Here is a 24,313-nt window from a genome sequence, read left to right as displayed (position 1 = left end):
CTCTGGCTGAGATGGAGGCTGAGTTAGTCTCTTGAGAGGAACATTGCTCCTGCCAGATTTATTCAGTTACTCTAACAAGGTTAAGGGCTGGATACCTTCACAATTAAAGTTAAATCTTTGAGAGACTACTATGCTCTTTGTGACCACAAGTATGGAAATTAAGGACAGTGGATAGAAAAGTAGTTAATTCATTCAGTATGTTTGGCAGATGCATTCAAAACTAAGATGGGAGCAAGCTTTTGACATAGCAGTTCTTAACACTGTCTTGGTGATAATCCTAAAAACCAGGAATACAATCAGTCTAAATAAGCAGTGTAAGAGCCTACTTCTTACACCTGGAACTCCACGAAAACAAGGAAAAAAGGAAAGTAGTGATGAGATCTAGGCAGCTATTAATTTTCCACACTCTTTTTTCAAAATCTGATATAAACAAAGGTGTTTTAAGCATTGGAATTCCCAAAGTTCTTGTGGAAAAAAGGAAAGACAAACTAATTTTAAGGCTTTATATGTCCTGACATCCCCTAGGCCTGCTTATTTCCTGGTATCTCTCTCTCTTTCTCTCAAGTGTTCCCCATCCTCTCCCTGAGAGTGTCTATGTCTGCTTCATCAACCCTGACTGCCTACAGTATGCAACAGACTCCACCACATTTCTTCACAAAGAAGATTGCTTGCACAGACGAAGGCTCCTCAGACTGCTTGGGACACCTTGCACAGATGCTTGCCACTGCCTTGAATTCAGGATGGACACTAAAATAGATCCTGAACATACTGGTGGAAATGTGATCACTCCCCTGCAACTCACAACCTTCCTGTTTGGTAAAGGAACTATAAGGACAACTTGAACTTCTTGCGATATTGCCAAAGATTCATTCTGAAGGAAATACAGTGTTTTCCATACCACAGACCAGCCAACCCTAAAACAAACCCTTTTGGGTAGAATGGAGGTTGACAACAGGTATCAAGTCTTTCTTTTCTGAACAAGCCTGTCAAAATGCTACTAACCTCTCCACAACTAGTACTGAAGCCTACTGAGATTTGAGGGCAGAACATGGAATATAAGTTATGGCTATCTGTGGACCAATTATACGTACATATATAGATGCACACATACGTATCTGTGGGCATATATAGGTATATACACTATAAACATTCTTCTTCTTTGAGCAAGCTATTTTCATATAGTGAAATATAGGATGCTGAATTATAAGATAGTAACAGTAAAACTTGCCACTGTGACCTTTTATTTTGTGCAGAGCAACACAAATATTATCAGTATAATATAGCACCATCAAGATTATAGAGTTTGTTATCTGAAGGAAGAACACAAAGAAAACATGGTACTCTTCACTTAATTTTGGCAGGTTCTAAAATACCACAGTGCTTGTGCAGTGCAAGAAAGTGACAGGGATAGAACATAAATTGTACGGTTACACCTGTTAATGAACCTAATGTTATATTAATGATGCTTTTGCATCAAATATAAGAAAAGAAACTGTACTGTGTGCCATTTAGTTCATTTAGAGGAAAAAAATTGTATACCAAAATTACAAGCTCACTGCAGTGAAAAATTCAAAACTGAATGCTTTTCACAATGTATTTGCAAAATAAGCAGCAACCTAATAGAAAGTTATGTAAGTCTTTATAGTTTGCCAGCCAAACCTAAGAAAATGACTTAATGTTAAGTGATTGAAGGCTGACTTTTGCAGAAACAATGCATATGGAAAATAGTGAGAATACTGTGTCTGCTGCTGGCTTCATGCTGAAAATATCCACACTTGGCATTTGCTGTGGGTTATTATACCTCTTGAAATGTGTGTGTATTCGGATAGTATTAAGAGATAAATATATGCCTTTTTAATGGTGCATTGCCATTTGGGAGAATATCACAGAATACTTCACAACATCTCTAGGATGACATAACTCATTAAATGAAGCCTGTAGCTCACTGTTTTTCATGTAAACCTACCATGATAAAATGTATGAATAAATAAACATTAAAATGCTGTCTGAAATAAATCTGTATCCTGATAATACTCCAGTGCTGAACAGGCACACTTTCTTGCAGGACCTTTTTTTATTTTTTTTTTTTTTCTCTTTTGTTCTTCATTAGAACCTTTATCAAAATTAATGTGATCATAGAAAAGATTTATCAGTTTTTTATCAGTTTTTTTCAGGCAAGCCTCTTCCTTCTCTCCTTGCTTAAAAGGTTGTACATCCACCTGTGTTCCCCAGAGTCTAGTAGGATATCAGAAACCATGAGAAATGCTGCACTTTTTGGATGAAATGCTTTAATTCTTTCCATCCCTCCATCCTTTAGTCCCTGGTTATGACTTCTTCTTGGGATGTGGTATAGGTGTTTATAATATTAATGTACAAGATAATAAGTAAAGCAACACAGTGAGAATAAGCTGAGAAGGATTATATTGGCTAACATACATATTTGTTTGGAAGGTCCTATTTCATATCCTTAAATCTATGAAAAGAAACCCATAGAAATTTCTGTAAATATTGGGAGCAGGCTCGAGTGGCATTTTTAGTATTTCTGCATTTCAAGTTCATATAAACCCTAAAATCATTACATTTTTTTTTTCTTTAGGCTAAACAAACTAATAGAACTATGAGGCATGAAAAAGAACCTTTCTGAATTTTAGTTACTTTTTTTTTTTTCTTTTTTTTTTTTTTCTCCTGAGATTCACAACTATAAAAAGGTTTCTGTGTAAGATACTTACTCAACTATCCTACACTTAATCAAGAACTGGGACAATGGATTGTTGCTGTACTTACTGTTTTGTTCTTCTGGTTTGGTTTGTGTTTTTTTTTTTTCCCACATATATACAATCATGGAGACATAAACATATGCAATTTTTCTGTTCTGTGCTCTACACATTCACTTAAAGATAAAAATTGTATTAGTAAAAATCAATAAGGAACTCACATTTCTTCCAAAGGTGACAAAGCTATAGATGAAAAACTGGGTTTTTTTGAACACTCTCAAATCACTTGTGATTTCACTTTTTTTTTTTTTTTTTTTTTTTGTGATGGCACTCTGTTTTTCAAAGTCATTGATTTTTTTCCTGACACTTTTAATTATACTTGTCTATGGAAGACAAACTGTGATCCTCATACCATCCAGTCAAAACTCTCAGAGCAGAATTATATATGGTTCCCAGAAGAAAACAACTGAAAATGTTAAAGCTAGATGGACAGATACATTAATTATTACATTAACTTCAAATATTTTTTTTTTCCATACCAACTCTACTTTGAGAAATACAGAATCTATCAAACGAAGTATTTGACAGGTAATGTACAAAATATCATGCCACTTATCTGTTAGAGAAGAAAATGCTCTCCTAGCTGAATCTTACTAAAAGAAACTTCTGTGTCTTCATACTGGCAAACACAGATTTCACAAGATACTTATGGCTTGCCTATGCACAAGATATTCATCTGTATTAAGTATTATTTTAAATCCCTAGTAAGTATTGTTTTAAGTATATTAGTGTACCACTAGCAACATGTGAACATTGGGTGTGAATGTTGCCCATCCCTTGAACGGATTGCTTTTTGAAAATATAAATACCAGAGTTCTTCCTTTGAACTTTCCTAATTGATACGGAACCCGAGGCTGAATCAGAGAGAATATTTAATATTTTCCTATCAAAATTAAATATAGTAGATATAGTATTGCAAGTTTTTGTGATATCTTCCCAAACTCTTACTTACCATTAATTGTAAAAGCATATCAAATAAGAGTGTCATTAAAATTCAAGATGTTCTAGACTGCAGATTTAAATGTTGTAATTGTCTTCATAGTTTTGTAAAAAGGATGCTGCCGTGTGAATAATATCTTTATTTTAAAGGTGAACCTTTAGTGTATAGCTTAAAAGAAGTTAACTGCCTTGTCATTTAATAGCAGTGGTGACTGTCATAGCTTCACTCTTTGATCTGTTTTTCATTGTTCATCTGTTTTTTGTTTAATTTCAGATCTAACTGATTTTGAACAGTGCAATCAGATTAGCCTTTAATATTAAGGTTCCATTTCATATTCCATTGAGCAGGTACAATACAATCCAACTCATGCAAGAGTAAGTTAGGGGTAGAGAAGGAAAAAGAACAACCCCAAAGAGCAAAGTAATAAAGTTTGTATTGTCTTTTTCTTTAAAATGTAAAAATATATTAAATTAAGTTCTTTTTAAGACTTCAAAAGCACATGTATATTCCAGGTACTGGATTGTTTTTGTTTTTTTTGGTTTTTTTTTGTCCCAGCCTTATTTTAGGAAAACAATTTAAAGATTTAGAGTGCAGCCAGAAGTGTTGATCGTAGTGTCAATGTCACATCATAGCTTGGTGTTGTAGAATATATTTTTTCTCACCAAAGGAAAAGAAAATATGCCAGAGCACTTAATTTACAAAGGAGAAAAGTGGTAAAGAGACATTTTCATCCTGCGTCTAACTGTAAAAGAATAATTTTAATGAAGCAGTAGTTGGTTTCCATGCAAAAATCCCTGAACTGCCTTGTAAATTTTAGATGAAAATTTGAAATTTGTCCATAATGTTAACTGATAAATGTGAGGTTTAAAATAGGGTATATTATATAAGCTCTTCTCACCACCCAGGAACTGGTAAATCCACATGAGTAGCCCTATCATGACTGTCAGCCTGTATGTGTTTATACAGATTCAATTTAAAATACCCTTGTACTAAAAATCTGCTTGGACAGATCTTGCATCTTTCCATATACTTGTGGTTCTCCGTTGGTGGTCAATTCCTTGTAATTACTCTGGTGGAAGCAGATCTGATTAGGAAGGAAAAACAATGTTGTGTTGAGTAAAACTAATTCAATTTATTTTAATTAAACTTTTGATAAATAGGAGGTAACAGTAATTACTAGAAGTTTGTTTTTTTGTTTTGTTTTGTTTTTGTAAATTTAAAGAACCATGGATAAAAATGCCTTTTTTTTCTTTCAAAACAATTATTTGTATGCCTATGTCAGCTAAATATTTTCTTGTACACTGAAAACAGATTTGTGTTCTTTGTATTATATTTTCTATGGGATTACTAACATGTCTCCAAATAAGTCTATATTCAACTATACATTATTTTCATCTTGTGTCCATAAGTTTTATCTAAATTACATGAATTCTTTTGCAACTGAGACAGAAAAAAATAGTACTTTCTTTTTTTTTCTCTCTCTCATCACCTTATCTCATTTATCATTCTTTAACTAAATAACTTACAGCTGATATGTTGATCAAGCTTTTTCTTACGGCTTGGGTGGAGGAGAGGCTTTTTGAAGCTGATCTTAAATACCTGGCTTGCAGTTCTCAATATATTGAATTAGGATGCATAATTTATGGCTGACATAATTAGTTGTGATATATGAAAACAAATAGTTTTAGCATTAAATCCTGATACAACAGGAAGTTAGTAAATTCTTACATCACTTAGTTGGTATGTGAGAGATGATAACCTAGAACAAAATCAGCAATGTACCAGGAAATTGTTCAGACATTTACAGTACAAGCATTTCTGTGTCCCAAGAGATCAAAAGAAACGTGTGTGAGTGGTGCATTTACCTGCTTCTCATCTTGAGACTTACCAAAATAGTTGTCAGGGAAAGATCTGTGTTGAGCCAATCAGCAATCCAGTGTTAAGGAAAATGTATGATCTTTGTGCCCTTGGTAACAGTTGTGTTTAGCACAACACTAAAGGTATTGCTCTAATCATTGCTCTAATTGACACTTTTGTCGACAGTCTCAGAAGAAAGGTCAAGATGTGGTTAGGCATGGGACTGATGTATGGTCTTACAGTTGTAGCCTCCTTGGCTGAATTCTGCAATTTATTAGCAGCCATGTGCTTTTTGAATTCTTCTAATGTTTTAGAAAATTCCATGGGTAAATACCATATGCATTTAATAATTTTCTTTTCTCTCTTCTTTTTTTTTTTTTTTTTTTTAATACTCTAGGTGACAGAAAATGAAAGTGAGGTGCTAAGTTAGAGAAAAAATATCTACCACCCGAACACTTCATGATTTTGCTTACTGTTGACAGGCAGTGTTTTATACAGTTGAATATTAAAACCACCCAGGCCAAGCTACTTTGAGTATTTGAAGAAAGTACATATTAAAACACCTAAGTTTAAAAATGTCTATTCCATGTATAGTCATATTCTATGAGGTAGGCACTCCTAAAGGGTGATTCAGAGCCCTAAATTAGTTGACTAAAGTTAGACAGTGCGAATACCTCCCACATTACCAATATGTTGCAGGGGCACAGAAAAGAAACAAGGGAGAAAGGGAGGAACAGAGTGATAAGGAATATAAATGAAGTAAGTCTATAGTGAACTTTAGAAACTGCTTGTTAGAAATGAGTAGAAGTTTTTTGACAAAAAGGAGTTTGCTTGGCATAGCACCTACTCCAAACCAAGCATCATCATCTTCAAAGGTAACTGTAACAATAGTGTAGGTGTGACACCTTCAGCTGTGAATATCCTTACATAAATTTATTATATCTTTATTACAAGTGTTCCTGGAGTCCCGAGTCAATACTGGAGAACTGAGGTACATATATAAATAATTTCTGCTTCAAAGAGCTTACAAGCAAAAATAGGATTCATAGGTGAATAATAGGAAGTCAAAGGGGAGAAAGAAGAATGAAATTACTTGCCCAAAGTCACCAAGGGTAATAATTCTTTCTTACTATGACGTGGACTCTAATCTATAATCCCCACAATTTTTGTGTGTGAAAGCATTTATAATACACACAGCTATTGGGAATTCATTTGTTTAAAAAAACTTTGACTTTATTAAAAGAGCAAGTATTTATACTCACAAGTACTGGTACCACAGTCTCATTTATGTTCCTAAGTGTTGGGTAGACCTCTTGAAAAGAAAGTCCTTTGACAGTATTTATGGCTCTTCTGTTTTTGGTTAGAAAAATTAACTTGGGTTGTAGGCACCTTTTTAAAGAGAAATCGAGAATTCTGCATTCATCTGTCTGTAAATGTATAAGCTCATTAGTCACTGTAAAAGTGGATGGCCAATCTAAATTTTTCATCCTCAAAATCAAAGGTTACTAATGGGCAGGCATCCTACATGTCAGAGACTTTTGATTTTTTAATTTGTATTTAACATCCATTTAGAAGTCTTTTTATCATTTAATGGGATTACCAAGGAGCTTTCTAGTCATGCACAGACATATATGCAAACACATATTAAAGTATTGTGTCTATCCATTTACTTATCTACCTATCTGTTATCTTATGTCATGTAGGATAAAGACATTTGGCATGTAGTCATCCATTGAGATCTATGTATCTCTGAAAAATTTTCTGTTAGATGCTGTCATTATTGTACACCCTATAAAATTATTGTGGTTTGGGGAGAAACGGGAAGCAAATTCTTCTGTTAAAATTGACAGCGACATTTTTTTGCTTGCTGTTCTGTTTGATGGACTTTCACTTTGCTGGCCCACTATAAATTGACTCAGTTGATAAAGTTTTTAAAATTCATACAGTTAGTTTTGTTAAAGCATAATATGTGAGTGATAGGTTGTAGATTCAGGGTTTCCCTTTTCTAAGTACTGATAGTACAGATCGCCTGATATCAGTCTGTATCTAATGACCACTTTTACAGAAGTACACTATATTGGAGTAGAACAAAATATTCTTGACAGTATTTGGATTTCCTAAATTGCATCATATTATATATTTGGGGTTAGATTTGGCCTGGTCCAGCTGTTGTAGACCTAATGGTACTGTATATATTATATTGTGGATTAAATTGAGCATCCTATGCCAGTTATTATAAGTCTGTTTGATCTTACTGGACAGAAGGCTTCAGCTGGAGACCTATTTACTAGCAGAGAAGTGTGAATTTCAGCTTGTGTTCTCTTATTTGGTGACAGGCAAGAAAAATATTTAGGCAAGTTATCTTCTACCTGAAAATATTGAAATAAATTTATGTGGCCATTTATCCTATTCAAAAAGAATTTGTGATCTTTTTGTTGGCTACAGAAAAGGCACAGGTTGCACCTGATATTTGAAGGCTATAGTTTTTTTTAGACAGGCTCATAAATTTTGCCTCTCAATAGAGAGAAAGTGAACTAACACATGTTGCAGTGTCACATATTTAGTAATATGAGCTTTATAGCTACTGAATATTGAGGTTTTTATAGTTCTAGAAAAACTGCTAAATGTTAAAGCACTAGAAAATGATTAAGATTTACTTATTATTGTAACTATCACTTTATACTCCTTCCTCTGTCTAACTACCTATACGTTTTTTATCATTTAAATAGAGTACTGATACATATTGCATTGATAGTATATCCTTGGATATCAGTTGCTGCAATCACTCACTATTTTCTTTGTTCCGGAGTAAAAGATAAGCCCTTTCATTCCAACACCATCAAATTCCTCTTCAGTCTGGAAGACACTGTAAATATATCTATAGCACTGGGAACGTCAACCCTGCAAACGTCCAAGTCAGGGAATGCATTCCCACCAGCATGCAAATTTCATAATTTGGCAACAGAAGGACATCTGCCATATCCCTCTTCTTCTGATAATCTTGGAAATGAAATCAGGGCACCTGGACTGGGCAGAAGATAGTCGTGTTCCAAGAGGGTAAGTTTAGATACAGCTGGTACTCCTTAAGCTATTTATGCTGTGCTTGATTTTCTGCTCTCTTATAACATGTGTACTAAACGTATTTCTTTGCTCGTTTATGTACACACTCTTGCTTAGAAGTGTTGACATTTTTATATGCCTGAGTTACAAAGCAGTGTACCTCAAAAATACAGTCAAAATGCAGTGATTTCTTCAAAAGTACTAAAGCAACCTCTTTCCCTTAGTAGCTGAAACCGTGTCGAAAATAATTGCATTTGAAAGAACTTCCTTTAAAACTGAATCTGTCTTCCTTTCCACCACCAAAGAAAGATTATTTAGTAATGGCAGCCTCTCTTCAATAAAGTGTAAAGAAGAAAACCACTTGTGAAATGAAAGTGGGATCATAAAAAAAAAAAACAAAGTTGTGGTTTAACACTGGCAGGCAGCACAACACCACACAGCCACTTTCTCACCCCCCACAGTGGGATGGGGAAGTGAATTGGAAGGGTTAAAGTGCAAAAACTCAAAAACTCATTTCCCATGAGCAGGAAGTTGTTCAGCCATCTCCAAGAAAGCAGGTCTCTTACTTGAGAAGACAAACATCATAGCTCTGAACATACCTTCTTCCTTCTTCATCCCACAGCTTTATATGCTGAACATGTTGTCATATGGTCTGGAAATCCCTTTGGTGGGTTGGGGTCAGCCGTCTCAGCTGCGTCCATTCCCAGTTTCTTGTGCACCTCCAACCTCCTTATTGGTGGAGTGATTGGTGGAGTGGTGTGAGAAACAGAAAACACTGTGATTCTTTGTAAGCACTGCTTAGAAATAGTTAAAACTTCAACACTTTTTGTTTACAAATCCCAAATATAACACCATTTAGGCTACTATGAAGAAAACTAACTCTGTTCCAGACAAAACCAGTACAAAGCTAAACCTCAAGGTACTATTAATCTCTTTTATTTGTTGAACCCTGTGTAATCTTATAAATAAATGTTGCATAATAGTTTCAAAACTGAATTCTGTTATAGGATCCAGTGGTGTATACTTCAGGAAAGTCTACTAATGTCTAAGTTATTATCCTCACAGAATGAAAGAGAAAAAAGGAAATTTTTGTTTCACACCTTTTCTTTCACATTTTGAATACAAAAATTAAATTTCCATATAAATATGCAGGTTCTGTTATAAACTGTGACTACTCATCTGAGGTTATATTTCCTTGGGTCAGCTAAAGACAGATATCAATAAATATAGGGTAGCTCAACTTTGTTTTTTGGTATTTTTTACTGGTAGCAAGTTCATCTCACTTCTTACGTTTCCATGTGACCCTATGTCCATATGAAGTCACATTTCATTTTTTGATTATTAAAGTCCCTATAATTTCCTTTTACATCATCTATAAGACTCATAAGTGGGGTGGCAAGTGTCATGTAGTTAGATCAAGAATATAGTGTGTTTAGAAGCTGGAAGCACAAACGTGCTTTGTTGTTATTCACTTTCCTTTACATGGTTTATGTTCTGGGACATTTTACATTCCTGACTTTCTGGAAAGATTCCAGGCTCAAAGGAAGTTTTAGGGTCCTCTTCCTTTTTACCTCCTCGTTCAAATGCTCTTGTGCATTCGTCAGGAGGATTACAGCTGTATGAGTTCAAGAAGCACAGACTGTGGGGGAAGATGTTCCTTAGCATCCCTCACCACTCACTGTGGTTTTACATGTTGCTTATTGGAACCTGTTGTTTACACTGGCTAACAGTGTAACATGGGCAGCAGTGTGAGATGGATAGCTACTAAACAACAACATTTGAGAGTTCTGGAAAAAAAGCATGCTAACTTCTCTTTTTTTTTTTTTTTTTATTTGAGAGTGGGAGGAAGGAGACTTTTCTTGCAGTTTTAACAGTCATATACAATCATTTAGTTTATTGTCAGTGGAAATATACAGTACATCTCGACTATGCTGTGAAAGCCTTTCATTGCTTGAGTGTTGAGCTGTCCTGCCTTATGTAAGCCAAATGTTTTCGAAATGGAGACACTTGCGGAAAGCTTAGAATGTCTCTGGAGGGATGTATCAGGGTAGGGGCATATTGGTTTTGAGTAAGGAACTTGTAACCATTTTTCCTAGCCAAATTATATGTTACTAATCACAGGAGTTCTACAGGGAAAAGCAAGTGAAGGTCCTATAGATAACTGCAGAGGAAGAAGAGAATATATCATCTCCTAGCCTTTTGTTTTCCAAGTCTAGCCTTAGAAAATTAAAGGACAGGAGAAAAATAAATTGTTAATACTGCTCATGAAATTTTAAACATACAAACATATCCTGAAATATAGTAGCAGGAGGGTGATAAACCCACACCCTTTCCACTGTTTTTCAGCAGTGGACATGTTCATGCAACAGCACTGAAGCCGAGCTTCTTACTGCAGGTACTTTTCCCATTTTGGGAGTTCACTGCCCTTGTTTTGTTAGCCTCAGCATTTTGAAAGTGTTGGCTCACCCGTGGTGCTTGCCAATATATCACTGTCCATGCTGCCTTTGCTCTTTGTATTTACTGGTGTCTTATGCTTCAAGGTTTCTGATGTCCTTGAGAAACTGTGACCATTTTTTACATCTGAAAGAGTGCCAATTCGTTTATTAAGACAGAGTCTGTGAGGCCTGGATAAATTTATTCTATCTAACATTTAATAAAACATTAAATTAAAAATGTGGCTTATGCTGTGACATACTCAGCATTACCCTTCCAAGGTTTATATTTGACTGTTGCAGGGCCCTACTCTACAGAAGGTAACATCCTATCAATCTAGTTCTGAGGTGACAAGGTCACTGATTTTTTCCTGTGGTGGTTGTTTAATAATTAATTTTTCATTGCTGGTGTTTTCAATGAATAGATTGCAACATTTAAGAACAGTTGAATAGGTTTATAGGTTCCTTACAAATTCCAATGATGATAATAGTTAATAAGAGAATAATGAATTTGCACTCGAAGATCTCAAGATCAATTAAGCAAATTAAATCTGGCCTATGCCTAAGCTGTGGCTGCTGTGGTGGTAGGTTTTTTGTTTGGTTGTTTTTGCTTTTTTTTTTTTTTTCACTATAAAATGTACCCTGTGTGGATAAGTCTATCTGATGATTTGTTGAATTTCTTAGTGTTTCACTTGTCATATTAATTTAAATCTTTAATCTGAGGACGTGGCAGGCATATGAAGTGGCGCATTAAATCAATATTATGTTGCAGACAATGTCTCTGAAGAGGTTGCCTTTGTGTAGGGGAATGCAATAATAGGAATAATAAAAATAAATTGCATTTGATCTTTCCACATATGTTATTACAATGTTGTTCACTCATTTCTAAAAACATACAGCTCTGCTTGTAAAGACAATCCCTTGCACAGTGCTTTGTCAAATACTCAAAATGCAAAGTACAAAAATAAAAGAGTCCAGATGGGGAAGTCTTGTCAGTTACTATTAGGATTTGTGAGCATCAGCCCTATGAAGAGGGAGTCTGTTGCTTAACAGACGTTTGCTTGGCATTTAAAATAGGTGGTGGTTGGTCTCATTAGAGTTCCTGATACTCAGAGATAACCTCATTAAGAAAGTTAATAAAGGAAGAAGGTACATTTGGTTTATCTGCTTGCTTTATGCTTTATCCAGGGCCCAATTTTCCACTTCTTTTCAAACTTCTTTTCTATATAATCACTTGAACTGGGGTGATGTTGTAATTTCACAGCCATCTCCACATCTCTTCATCATTGCACACACAGTACACTGGAAAGGGATTCAAAGCACTGTTATTCATTCCTGGCTCTGAAACTGTCTTACTGAGTATCCATTTACTTCATTGTCCATTTCCTACATCTGTAAAATACAAATCAAGCTGATTACCTCAGTAAGATGTTTAGATTAATAATGCTGGATAAGAGCATATTATGTGAGAGGCAAAACAGTGGGAAAGTGGGACATTCAATTTTCTAGAACTTTAGGATCTAACTTAAGACCTTTTTTTACCAGTTCTTTTTTTAAAGTAAGTCTGCTTAGACAGGACCTTGCCAAAAATCTGTGATATAACCTGAAAAGCAAGGAGGAAAAAAAAGACAACAACAGCCAAACATGCCAACTACATCTATTATTAGCTAGATTCTAAAGAAACCAACCTTAGGAAAGACTACGTATCTAAGCAAACCCCTGGTAACCAACTATTCATGTAACACATCAAGACATCTCTTTAGCTTTCCTTGTTCTTGACATAAACCAAGGCTACCACCTCTCAAGCTTGCAAGCAAGGAAAAAGTGAGATAAGAAGTAATCATTGCCTGGGTGGCAGTTAACAGTGGCTGCTGGTCCTGTTTATCTGCTGAACAACTTTTAGAGAGGTCATAGGCTGGGTATCCATATGTAGTTGGAGAAAAGAAGGCCTTGAGAAATGCAGCTGTTGTCGTTATTGCAGATAAATATGCAGCTGGAAAGTTATGTTGCACTACCAAAGAGTAGAAATAGGGTGGGAAGATATTGTAGTAAAACGTGAGAGAAAAACTTGATAAAAAGAGGTTAAGGGTTAGTAAACATCCTTTCCTATGAAAGAGTTAATTATTTAGCTGTGGCTAGTGGGGACAACATGTATTTAGAGAAGGTGTTACTTGTCATTAACTGGTAGTAGCCTGTTTCTAGTTTTAACAATAGCTGATTAATAATAATGAGCAATGGTGAGGTCTATTCTGAGACAGTAGGTATTTCACTACTTTAAGTTGATCAGGTGCTGCAAACTGGATTTGCCATGTTGCAACTTGTCAGTGCTGTCTGCCATTTTTTTCAGTATTTGCCATTTTCAAATTTGGACATACAATGGCTGTTTATCCTTTGGTAAGAGATCATTGCTGACCCATTTCTGCACACAGCAATTGCCAGTCGATGGCAGTGGCTTTTTTCTCCCAACAGTAAATGGTCAACACTGTGAGGCAATAGGCACTAAGTAGTGAATGCAAATTGCAGCTACAGCTTCCTGCCAGCTATAGGTCCTTAATTAGTTTCTGCAGTGACCTTGTGATTCACAGTGAGTGACGAGTAGTGATACTTCACTAGTGGAGTATGTAATGACATCAGGTAAGAAGTCTGGGGCTGAGGATACAGGAAATGTAGTAGCAAAATGGGATTATTGTAGCTAGAAGGGAGTCAGGTAGCTTTTGTTTGTTTGTTTGTTTTTGTTTTTTGTTTGTTTGTTTTTAGTAAGATTGAAGGTCTAGCAAACAAGCTAGTTAAGATTTTGAAATAAGAGGAGAGAAGAAAGGAGGCAGGAAGAGGGATTGCAGCACAGAAATCTTAGGCTGAAATATTAAGTGGCTCACCCATTCATTTGCCTTGTGCATTCATTTAGTCTAACAATTGTCTTGATATTACTGTGAATAAAATCCACTTAATATTTATGCTCTGAAGACCCATGCAATTTCAGTAAAGTCGTTCCTGAAACACAGTGGGAGATTCAAACTCAGTGTATGTGTGTGTACAGAACAGACACTAAAGCCCAAGAAATGCTCTTTTCTGAAGGATGTAAGGAGCAATGGTGGGTGACTTGACTAAAAATAAGCATTCAGAATAGACATGATAACAAGATTTCTCCTTCATGTGCAATAAGTGTATAGAAAGAGTAGCAACAGCAAACCCATCAAGTTGGAAATATTTAGGGGAAAATCAGATCATCTAGAAACTAAACTGTCTCCCAGAAACTGTAGGAAAACAATATTAAAAGTAGTGTCTTAATGATAGGTTTGTATAGGCAAATGGGAGAGCATAGTAATCTTTTTTTTTATTATTCTTTTTTTTTTTTTACTTCAATTTAGGAAGTTAGCAATAACACTGTAGTGATGTAGAAAGGTATGTGCAAATGTTTGCATGAATTACTGGCCCTTTAAAATTTATCCTGATCCTGCATAAGGGAGGCAGGCATTTATTACAGTAATCCTTATTATTGAAGAGAATTTTACTTGATGAGTAAGATATCCTTTTGTATCCCAAAATAAATTTTTGAAGAGGGGATGACTGAGAAGTTGTGTTTTCTTACCTGTTAGAACTATGATGAAAAAAAACTCTTAAGAAATCAGCAATAACTGAGTTTTATTTAAATGGTATGCTTAGTTGATTTCCATTGCCTTGGTATGTAACTCATATGTACAATTAAAATCAGCTCAGTTACAGTTTGGTTACCTTTAACTCTCCTTCTCTTGAAGCTAGTTATTTCAGTGAATCTGGGAGTGAATGCTTTGAGGACATTTGCTTTTAGAAAAACATCAGGTCTTAGGCAGAAGGAATGGTTCTTCTAACTCCATCAAAATTATTTCTTCCATGTTAATGCTATTTTCAAAGGACTCTGGAGGTGTTTAAATGCCTACATAATAAATTTGATGTGGATTATTCATGCTTCACTTTAAACTTTGGATCGACACAACACTTTATTTTTCAAAAATAAATTTTCAAATAAGAAGTAGCAGTTAGTTAGGTTTTCATTCAGTGACTGGGTTCCTTGTTTTTCAGGCCATGGCAGGAAGAATGAGAGTGATATTGCCTCAGGGTCCTTTTTTGAGAGTAGACAGTGTCAGAGGGAAATAAGGGCAACTACAGAAAGCTCCAAAATCGAAATGTAGCAACACTTCCACTGAGCATGTTTCTATCCCACATTTCTAGTAGCAGGGCTATGCACTGAAATATCAGACTTTATTTTCTTACAAAGAAGAATGTATACTGTCCGGTGTAAAAGTTAATGGTCTTGCTATCCATATTAATATCTAAACCTCCTTTGAATCCTGCTAGGCTCTTATCTTCATTGATGTCTTGCAGGAATATGATAAAACATGTTCCCTGACACCAACTTTCATTTCTCTCAGGAATGAGCTACTCATTATTATGAGAAGATATTCACCATGGTCTTCTGGTTCTGACAGACCTGATCAAATACCTTCCTACCAAAACTGGCCAGCCTCTTACTCCCTGGGACAGAAAAAATGTGCTTCTCCCTCTCCACTCTATTAATAGTGTTTAAATACTACTGGATTGGTCATGAGAAATTGAATTCATACCTGCTGACAGCTACCAGCTCAGGCTTGATTCAGTCACCCATATAGATCGTTTATGGACCATGGACACATTCAGGGCAATGCTTCTTCAAAAATAAGTAAGAAAGTATGGTATGAACTCTGTATAAATCCTCATCAGATTTATAACAGGTGGGTTGAAGGAAAAGTAATTGAGAAAAAAGATGGGTGTACAGTGCAGGAATATGCAGATTAATGAAGTAATCAGGACAGAGGGCCAGATCCTCAGGGTGTTGTACATCATCATCACTTCACTAAAGTTACTGAAGCTATGCTGATTTACAACACCTACAAAATTGATACAGCAGCAAATCCATAGTGATAATGTTGGTGTTTTCACCTGGTAACAGAGCTGCAAACATCAGTGATGACAGTTGGTTCATGGGGCAAGTTTAGAACAGAACATAGAGAAAAGACACCATGCATATTTTCAGCATGTGGGGAACTTCTGGAGTTTCCGTGTTCAGTTTCTTTTTACTGTTACAAGCAATGACATCTTATAATCCTATTCAATTTTTTTCTTAGAAAGGAAGTGGTTTGTCTAGGCACAGTGATATTTTAAGCACAGCTTTACTCTGAGAAACAGATTGAATGGAACTTCTATCATACGCTGCCCTCTGTTTTCTTTTATGACCAGTTTTGCATCTTTCATTTGGAGAAAGAAAATTATGTATTAAAAGTGCGGTTCTTATTTCTAGATTTTTTTTTTTCTGTTGTGGTTTTGGATTGTGTGGGCTTTTTTTTTGTTTGTTTGTTTGTTTCCCTTTGACTGGGATGAATATTTAGTTAATTAGTTATTGTATTTTTCCTTAGTGGTATTGTTAACCCTGTAAAGCTGGAAGAGTTGTGGAAGAATAAGGTAGATGGCCTTCTAGTTCATTCATATTTCAAGGTATTAATAGTGTTCTCTTTCCAGAGCATACTTCTGTAAAGACAACAGGACCTATATACACTGCCTATGTAGCTAGAACTAGGAGCATTGAGGAACACAACACAAATTAACTACAACTAATAAATTGATTTGGTGCTGCATTGTACTGCAGCATGGAGCTGCATTTAACTTACCATCTAGTATTTGTTGATCTTGGAATGTCCAGCACACTCCAGTCCGCTCTTCTGTGTCTACTGAGGAAGGAATTTCGTCTGCCAAATCTTTAGTGCTGGCAGCAACATACCAAGCCAGAAGGACAACAGCTTGGCTTACAAGTAGCATGCTGAGTCTGCAAGGACCAGATAGATTGAAAGACTGTATATTTGGAAAATTTGATAGAGAATCCTGCGGCATTCTGAAAATGCAAAAGTGTTCTATGCTTTTTATGAATGTAATTTACAGAATAGGATTACACTTTAGGTGAGCATCAGCTTTTTATGCAGAAATTCTATATAAACTCTAAATTTTTTTTTTATTAGTATTGGAATGTAACTTCAAAATAATTCAAATTTCTATGTTGCTGTTTTTATCTAGAGATTTTCACTTGCTTCAGACAGTTACTAGAGGAGTGCATATATGACGATGTTGTGTGTATGTGTCTGTGTGTGTGAGATGTGAAAGGAGGAGAGAAAAGAGGACTTTTTTTAATCTTCCAAAATGCATTTTCTTATAATTGATAGAGAAGATATCATGCATAAGCATTTGCTGTTCATTCCTTAAACTCAGTCTGTTTTATTTGAGTTCATCAAAGTTTTCCTATCTTCAGAGAAGAATGAAAATGAACATTTTTTTGGGAAACGTTTCATGATATTTTCAGGTTTTTCTTTATCTACATAATGTTGAAAACCTCTGGGGTCTCCTGTTCTGATGTTTATCAAATTCAGTTAAGGCACCATCAAATCTGTGCAAGGCAACTTGTACGGAAATTTACTGTTATAAGAGGCTAATAAAAATAATCAGGCTTGTTATCTTTCCAAAACCTTATGTTCTTATTTTCCTGATCGAATACAGTATACTTTGAATGAGAGCTGCTTATGGTGTGATCCTTATGGTAAACATGTTAAAATATCTTCATATTTTTAACCATATTATCTAACTGGTGAGTTTTGGTTTCTCCTCTTTTTTTTTTTTTCATTTGTTTTGTTTTGTTTTGAGAGAGAGAAAGGGAGGCAAAGTACTTTTGTTGTTGGTTGGTTGGTTGGTTTGGTTTGTTTGTTTTGTGTGGGATTGGTTTGTTTGTTTTTAATAACAGGCCGAGGAATTAAGATCGTGAGGAAGTTCACAACATAGCTGCTAAATCAAGATTCTGAGAGAGGGCACTGTGTCACATGCAAGAATAACATAAATTCAGACAATATAGTGCACATGTTCACTGGCTCAGTATTCCTGAGGGGGGTGCACCATAGATAAACTCATCTAAGTATTTAGGAAAGTGGCAGCTTGAAGGAACTTCAGAGAAGTATTGGCTAATCTTATAAAGTGCTACTTGCATTATCAGGCAGTTGCATTCATTACTAGAAAAAATTGGTTGGGGAATTAATTGTACCGTTTCTTAAAGAGCTCACACATATGAAAATACAATTTGGATAATGAAATCTAGATTTTGGAATCTGTTCACTAGCTATATTATTTAACTAATGGAAAATATTCTGTGTTAAATCAGCAGCAACAGCAACACCCAAGAGTTGTTTTAGGATATTGCCCCAAAATGGGCACTTTTTAGACTTGCACTGTGCAATTAAAGTGGTTACACCAAGAAATCACAGAATGATTAGGGTTGGAAGAGACTTCTGGAGATCATTAGAAAGAAATTCTTTACAGAGAGAGTGGTCAGGCATTGGAATGGCCTGCCCAGGGAGGTAGTGGACTCGCCGTCCCTGGAGGTTTTTAAACTGAGATTGGACATGGCACTTAGTGCCATGATCTAGTAAACGGACTAGAGTTGGACCAAGGGTTGGACTCGATGATCTCTGAGGTCTTTTCCAACCCAGTTGATTCTGTGATTCTGTGATCTAGTCCAGGAAAAGGAGATTAAATTGGTAAACTTGACTACTACATAGATTTTGGAATATACTCATTATTAATAGGCTCAAACTCCCTTTTCATAGCATGTTGCATTAATGTGTAACTGTCCTGGTCTTCGGGGTGGTGTACAAACTGTCTTCAGTTCTGGTGAGTATGCAGCAGTGAGAATCAGTCTGCGAATGTACTTCTCTCTGTGGTTTATACTGTGCAAGGCAGCAGCTGAAACAGGTCTACTGTAATTTGTGTGTGATACATAATTTTTGATCCTACAGATACCAACAATTTATTTGGAACACCACAGTCCACATACATATGGAAAATCTTAGATGTTTGTTCCAGTTGCTTTGTGATTATCTCTATTAAAAATATATATATATAATTAGCCAGTACGAAACTGGTGCTACAAATACTACTAAAGTCATCTGAAAAAAACGGATGGACAAATCAAAACCCCTAAAGAATTACATTGGGACAAGGTAAAAAAAAAAAAAAAAAAAAAAAAAAGAAATTCATTGATTCCACAACATAATAAAATGTAATCTTGTAGATCTCTGAATTTAATACCATGTTTAGTAGGAGATTTAGAACAAGTTATATGATGGAATCATTATAGAAAATGGTGATGTAAGAAGTACTGTAAAGAAAAATAAAAATCTGGAAGAGTTCTTAGACTAAATTTCCATTAAACCTCCTTATAAGAGAATATTTATAATTTATTTATCTCTTGTAATTCACCATATTATGTTTCTTTAACATGTTAGCAACAAGGCAATTGAGAAAAGGACTCTTGTTTTGCACTGATCTGACTTGTAATTTGGCTAGATGCAATATCTACAAAAAGATGCTCCTCCCCTCTTCTGGGAGCAGCTGGACATTGTGTAGGAGGAGAGAGGGAAGAGCAAAGTGAAAATGAAGAATGAGACTTGCATAGCAGGGAATAGTTGTAGAAGGGGGAGATGGTAAAGGTTCTTGGGTGTTTTGTTCATTTTTTTGTTTGTTTGCTATTTGTTTTCTTCCCTAAGGGACAGTGACTTCTACGAAGATTTTTGCAATATGGCAAGCTATTGAAAGACAGCAGGTCTGAGAGGAAAATATGAGGAATAGACAAAGCAGGCAGGAGAGAGACTTGTCTATAATAATTTCTTTTATTTTTTATTACATTCTGAGTTTTTTTTCCATGTTAATGTGTTTGTTTTACCAATTTATTTTTGAATACAGCTCACTCTAGAGAGAAAAAAAAAAAAGGAAAAATAAAGCCTTCTGTTACATTGCTTGTAGAGCTCACCTGAAGGAAAAGGAATGGGCAGGCTTACTTCCAAACTGTTGCTTACTGAAGTCTAGTCATAGTAAAAAAAAAAAAAAAGAAAAAAGAAAAAAAAGCTTGTTAGAGATGCTAGGCAAAAAATTCCAGATGGGAAAGCCTCAGGAACTTTTAGCCTGATTATAAACAGTATGGTTAACTGACTCTGACAGTTAGTTATCAAGACACCAGCCACCACATCTGGTGGCTTTCTTTCTTCCTCACCATCAAATGGGTTTGTCCTAGACGTAGGTGGAGAATGGGGCCAGACCTTTTGCCAGTTCCAGTGTTTTGGGAGATTGTGTACTTCCCCCAGAGAACTGACCACTGAAGCAACCAGCCACGTCTGACAACCACAGTAACAAGAATAACTTGGAAGGTGTTTTCAGAATCTGGCATTCAGGTATTTTGACAGCATACATTTAAGAGTTTTTAAATAACTTATATATGTAATGCACTTTAGGAATGGTGACTGTGTAGCCACTCAGTAAGGAAATATTTAGGGTAATGACAGCTACAGGTGAGTTACTGGGTCCAAAAGTGCTTTGGAAGAAACCTTAACGTATTGCAGTGTATAGGTAAATTAATATTATAAGATATAACTGTAGATTCAGCATACATGTGGATCTCTTTCTCTCTTTCCATAAATGCTGGATTTAGGGAAGTTTTCTCAGAGTTATTCTCTCACTGGAACTGACCTTTTTAAGGTTGAAACGAAACAGAAAATACCAAAGCCTTTCTACCTCCCTATGAACTCCAGTCAGTTCATAAGGGCAGGTTGTTCTTTGAGAGGTATTTGAAGTAGCAGGTTTATTTAGCTTAGGTATTTGCATGATTTTTAGACCCCTGAATTAAGAGAGGATTTTATGAATTTTATTGCAAAAGTAATTATATCTTCATTTAGATACAGACTGGCAATTAATGGGAATGAAAATGCAGGATGATTCTATATAATTTGCAGCTAGGCAATTCAAGGAGTTGTGTAGGGGGTGATAAAATGTTCTTCAGTTTTTGTATATTAAGTCCAGAATGGGACCTAAAGCCTTTTCCAGCCATCTACAAATAGCAATTTTCATTTGCTATGATTAGGACTGAGTCTGATATAAGGTCAACAGCCGATTCACTAAGTCGCTTGACCTCCTTTCAGTGTCTTATTTCAATACTGAACCCTGCCCTTTTTATCTTTTGTATCATCAGCTGAGTTCATTTTGTGGTTTTGTTTAGTCAACAGTACACATTTTTATAAATGTATGTCTATAAATACATGTCTATTTACAAACATTAAATTAATTCTCTTGTGGCATAATACCTTGTATATTAACTGACATTTTGCTTCTAGAAGGTAAAAGTAATGCTTTCTGTGTCAAGCTCAGGTCACACAGATGTCTCTTATGGTGTCCATGTATCAATGTTAAATTGCTTGGTATATACAAGAGATCCAGAACTTTTATTGAAATCTCTGTGCAACCTCAACTCTAAAATGGAATTCTGAGAAACTTGAAATTTATGTTTTATACAGAATTTGTCAAATTGGCTTTCTACTTGAATTCCAAACTGGATAGGTAATACACAATTCTTTTTGTTTGTTTGTATTTCTTTTTATTTTATTTCTTCTTTTTTCTTTCCCCCTGCTATTTAAATTTTTAAATAATTTGGGAAGATTGGAATGATATTTTTAAAATGTTGACAGCATCTGGGCAGTCTAGCGTTACATTGTTTTATGATACTTTACCAGTCAGCCTAGATTTCATACTTTTATTTTTTATTTTTATTTTATTTTTATTTTTATTTTTATTTTTAATCTTATTTTTATTTTTTATTTTTATTTTTATTTTTATTTTTATTTTTATTTTTATTTTTATTTTTATTTTTATTTTTATTTTTATTTTTATTTTTATTTTTATTTATTTTTTCTCACTGTCATAATGTTTTTGACCACAGCTACATGTGAATAAGTGTTGCAGGCTTTATTATTCCAGTTTACTTTTGTTATAGTTTGTGATGCTCAGAAATCTCACATTGTGCATCTATGGATTTTATTTTGGATATTCAAAGTCTTGACTGTCTGGGCAATTTTTTGCTCTGTAATATTTGTCTTACTGAAGTCAGTAGGGCTCCTTGTGTTATAGTGATGGTTGTATTCTTGTTCTTTTTTATTACATATATCTATTATAGTATTAATTGGTATAATTTAAGTTATTGAACCTGGTAATTCTTTGGATAAGTTCACAACAAGGGCACATTGGCTGAATGAAAAGTTGTATAACTTTAAAATAGTCAATAAACCATTTAATGTATCAACACCATATACTATTAGGCAGCAGTGCAGTAATACTGATCATACAGCAATCTTTAGAGTTTAGTCTGGAAGAAGAATAAGGTATTATTATTCTTTTTTATTTTCGTTGTTAATTAAAAAATATATAGATGAGAGTAATGGAAGAGACGAGCAAGTTTCTTCAAATTATTCTTTCTGAATAAATTACCTTTGAATAGGTCCTAGCTTAAAAACCAACAAATATAGACAATTAAAACAGTCTAATTAAAGAGATTGCTTCAGCTTCTTAAAACACAATTTGTTTAGGAAATTAAAAACCTATTATAATATTCTGAGTGCTATCAGTAGAATTAAGCGAGGTTTTTATTTTCAGTAAATGACAAGCTGTGTAGCAGACTGTGCCACACCCTGCAGTTTCTCTCCCCCTCCGTTTTAAGATTAAGAGCCTCAAGTATCATTAACAATCAAGGCAGGCTTTCCTACAGGAACAGTATCATTACAAATAAGTAGCTTAATACTCTGTGCACGTTAATGCACAGAACAAATCCTAGCACCGATTTGCTAGCACTGAAACCCATTAGAACACTGGCCCCAAAAGGAGCAAATAATTGAAAATGCACTAATTATCAGTCAGGCTCTTCGGAAAGGTTTTGGGTCAACGCCAGACATTATTGAGATTTTCAGTAAGTTTGGACTGAGTTTTTTGTTTGGTTCTCTGAAAGAAACTTTTAGATACAGAATTTGTTTTATGCATCCGTAACTTGAGACTTTATGGATTCATGCAAGTTTTTGTGATAAAAGAAAGTCCATATTTAGTGAATACCAGTATACTGCTAGAATAGGATGTCCTAGTACACTGTTTCACCTCTGAAACCTATATTCAGCCTGTGCTTGGGTCTTGAACCTGGGCCAGGTCTTGTCCTTTGTCAGGAAGCTGAAAAGCAGTCAGCATAAAATAATGAATGAGTAAATGTTTACACCAATGTCACGGCCGGTGCACTGTGGACTCTCTGTGCGGGGGGAGCTTGTCTGTGAAAAATGGACAATGTGTGAATTTATGGCTCTGTCAGGTCATTTTCATGGCTAAGGGAATGGGTATAGTGGTTATCGACCAGCAGAGAATTTATATCTAGGATTGACTGTCGTTGTTCAGTACAATGGATTGTTTCTCACACATCTCATAAATAATGTCCAGCTTTTCATTCAAACTGATGAGTATACCAAAAAGTTGTATTTTCTGCTTTTCCTCTGTGTGTTGTTGAAACAGTGATGACATCTTGCCACTTTCTTCTGCTGCGTTTATGTCTATGAGGCCTGAGAGAGAAAAGATAAACAGCTATAGAAGCGCCTACTTGTTTATTTATTTAATCAGTCAAAAGCCATCTGTTACAGGATGTGTACTGATACTGCCTTTCATCCCCAGCTGAGTCAGTGGTGGGAGTGGGTTCACCACACTTCGGCATCTCAGGATGAAAATGTTCCAGGAAGGTGGTAGATACTGAAGTTTCTGCTAAGTGGGATGTTCATTTGCTTCGGTGAAACTTAATTAGTTTTTACAGTGCTTCGTAGCCTGGCAGGGTCTTTAAGGCACATATTCCTTCAACTAAGCAGAGAAATGTCATCCTGTAGCTCTTTAGTTATATATGACCTGATAAAAGCTCATGGTTAGCTAAGATTGTACTACCTAACTCAAAGAATCCATCATTTACCCTCTCGGTGAGAGGACCACAGTCCTTCCCTCCTGTTCCTTTCAGCTGCACTCATGAGACAAGGTGAGAGTGGGAGGAGAAAAGGGATGCTTCAAATAGTCATGGAAATTTGCTGTAGGTTTTTCCAGACTACATTCTTCATTTGTGAGTGGCTTCCACACAGGCAGTGGAAGAAAATGCTGACTACAAAACTTGTGGTTTTCAGGGATTATCTGGGAAATCAGATGTCACTGTTATGTGTCTAGACCTTCTTCTGATGTGATGGTCCCTCTGTCCTCTTCCAAGCCAATGTAGTATTCACTCTGTTTCTACAGTAACTGGGTCAGACCCCAGATCTGCCTGTCCGCTTAATGCTTGTCTAGCAACTGTATACTGTGGTGGGTCACCTCTG

General features: G+C 35.4%; 1 protein-coding gene across 8 annotated transcripts in view; it reads left to right on the top strand.

Annotated features, from left to right (window-relative positions):
- Window positions 1–24,313, top strand: part of PCDH9 (protocadherin 9) — a 676,092-nt gene that overhangs the window by 180,421 nt on the left and 471,358 nt on the right. Inside the window, exon 3 of one of the 8 annotated variants that reach the window (XM_065055300.1) lies at window positions 566–24,313. This exon is cut by the window's right edge and continues 23,280 nt beyond it. The exons of the other annotated variants lie outside the window; for them this stretch is intronic. Coding sequence (XP_064911372.1) covers window positions 566–586 — 21 coding nt within the window. The 3' untranslated portion in view covers window positions 587–24,313. The remainder of the gene's footprint in view (window positions 1–565) is intronic. 8 annotated transcript variants of the gene reach the window in all.

The sequence above is a fragment of the Columba livia genome, chromosome 1 (assembly GCF_036013475.1).
Source record: "Columba livia isolate bColLiv1 breed racing homer chromosome 1, bColLiv1.pat.W.v2, whole genome shotgun sequence".
Taxonomy (NCBI): domain Eukaryota; kingdom Metazoa; phylum Chordata; class Aves; order Columbiformes; family Columbidae; genus Columba; species Columba livia.
The sequence above is the reverse complement of the archived record's forward strand: the minus strand, read 5'-3'. Positions and strand labels throughout refer to the sequence as shown.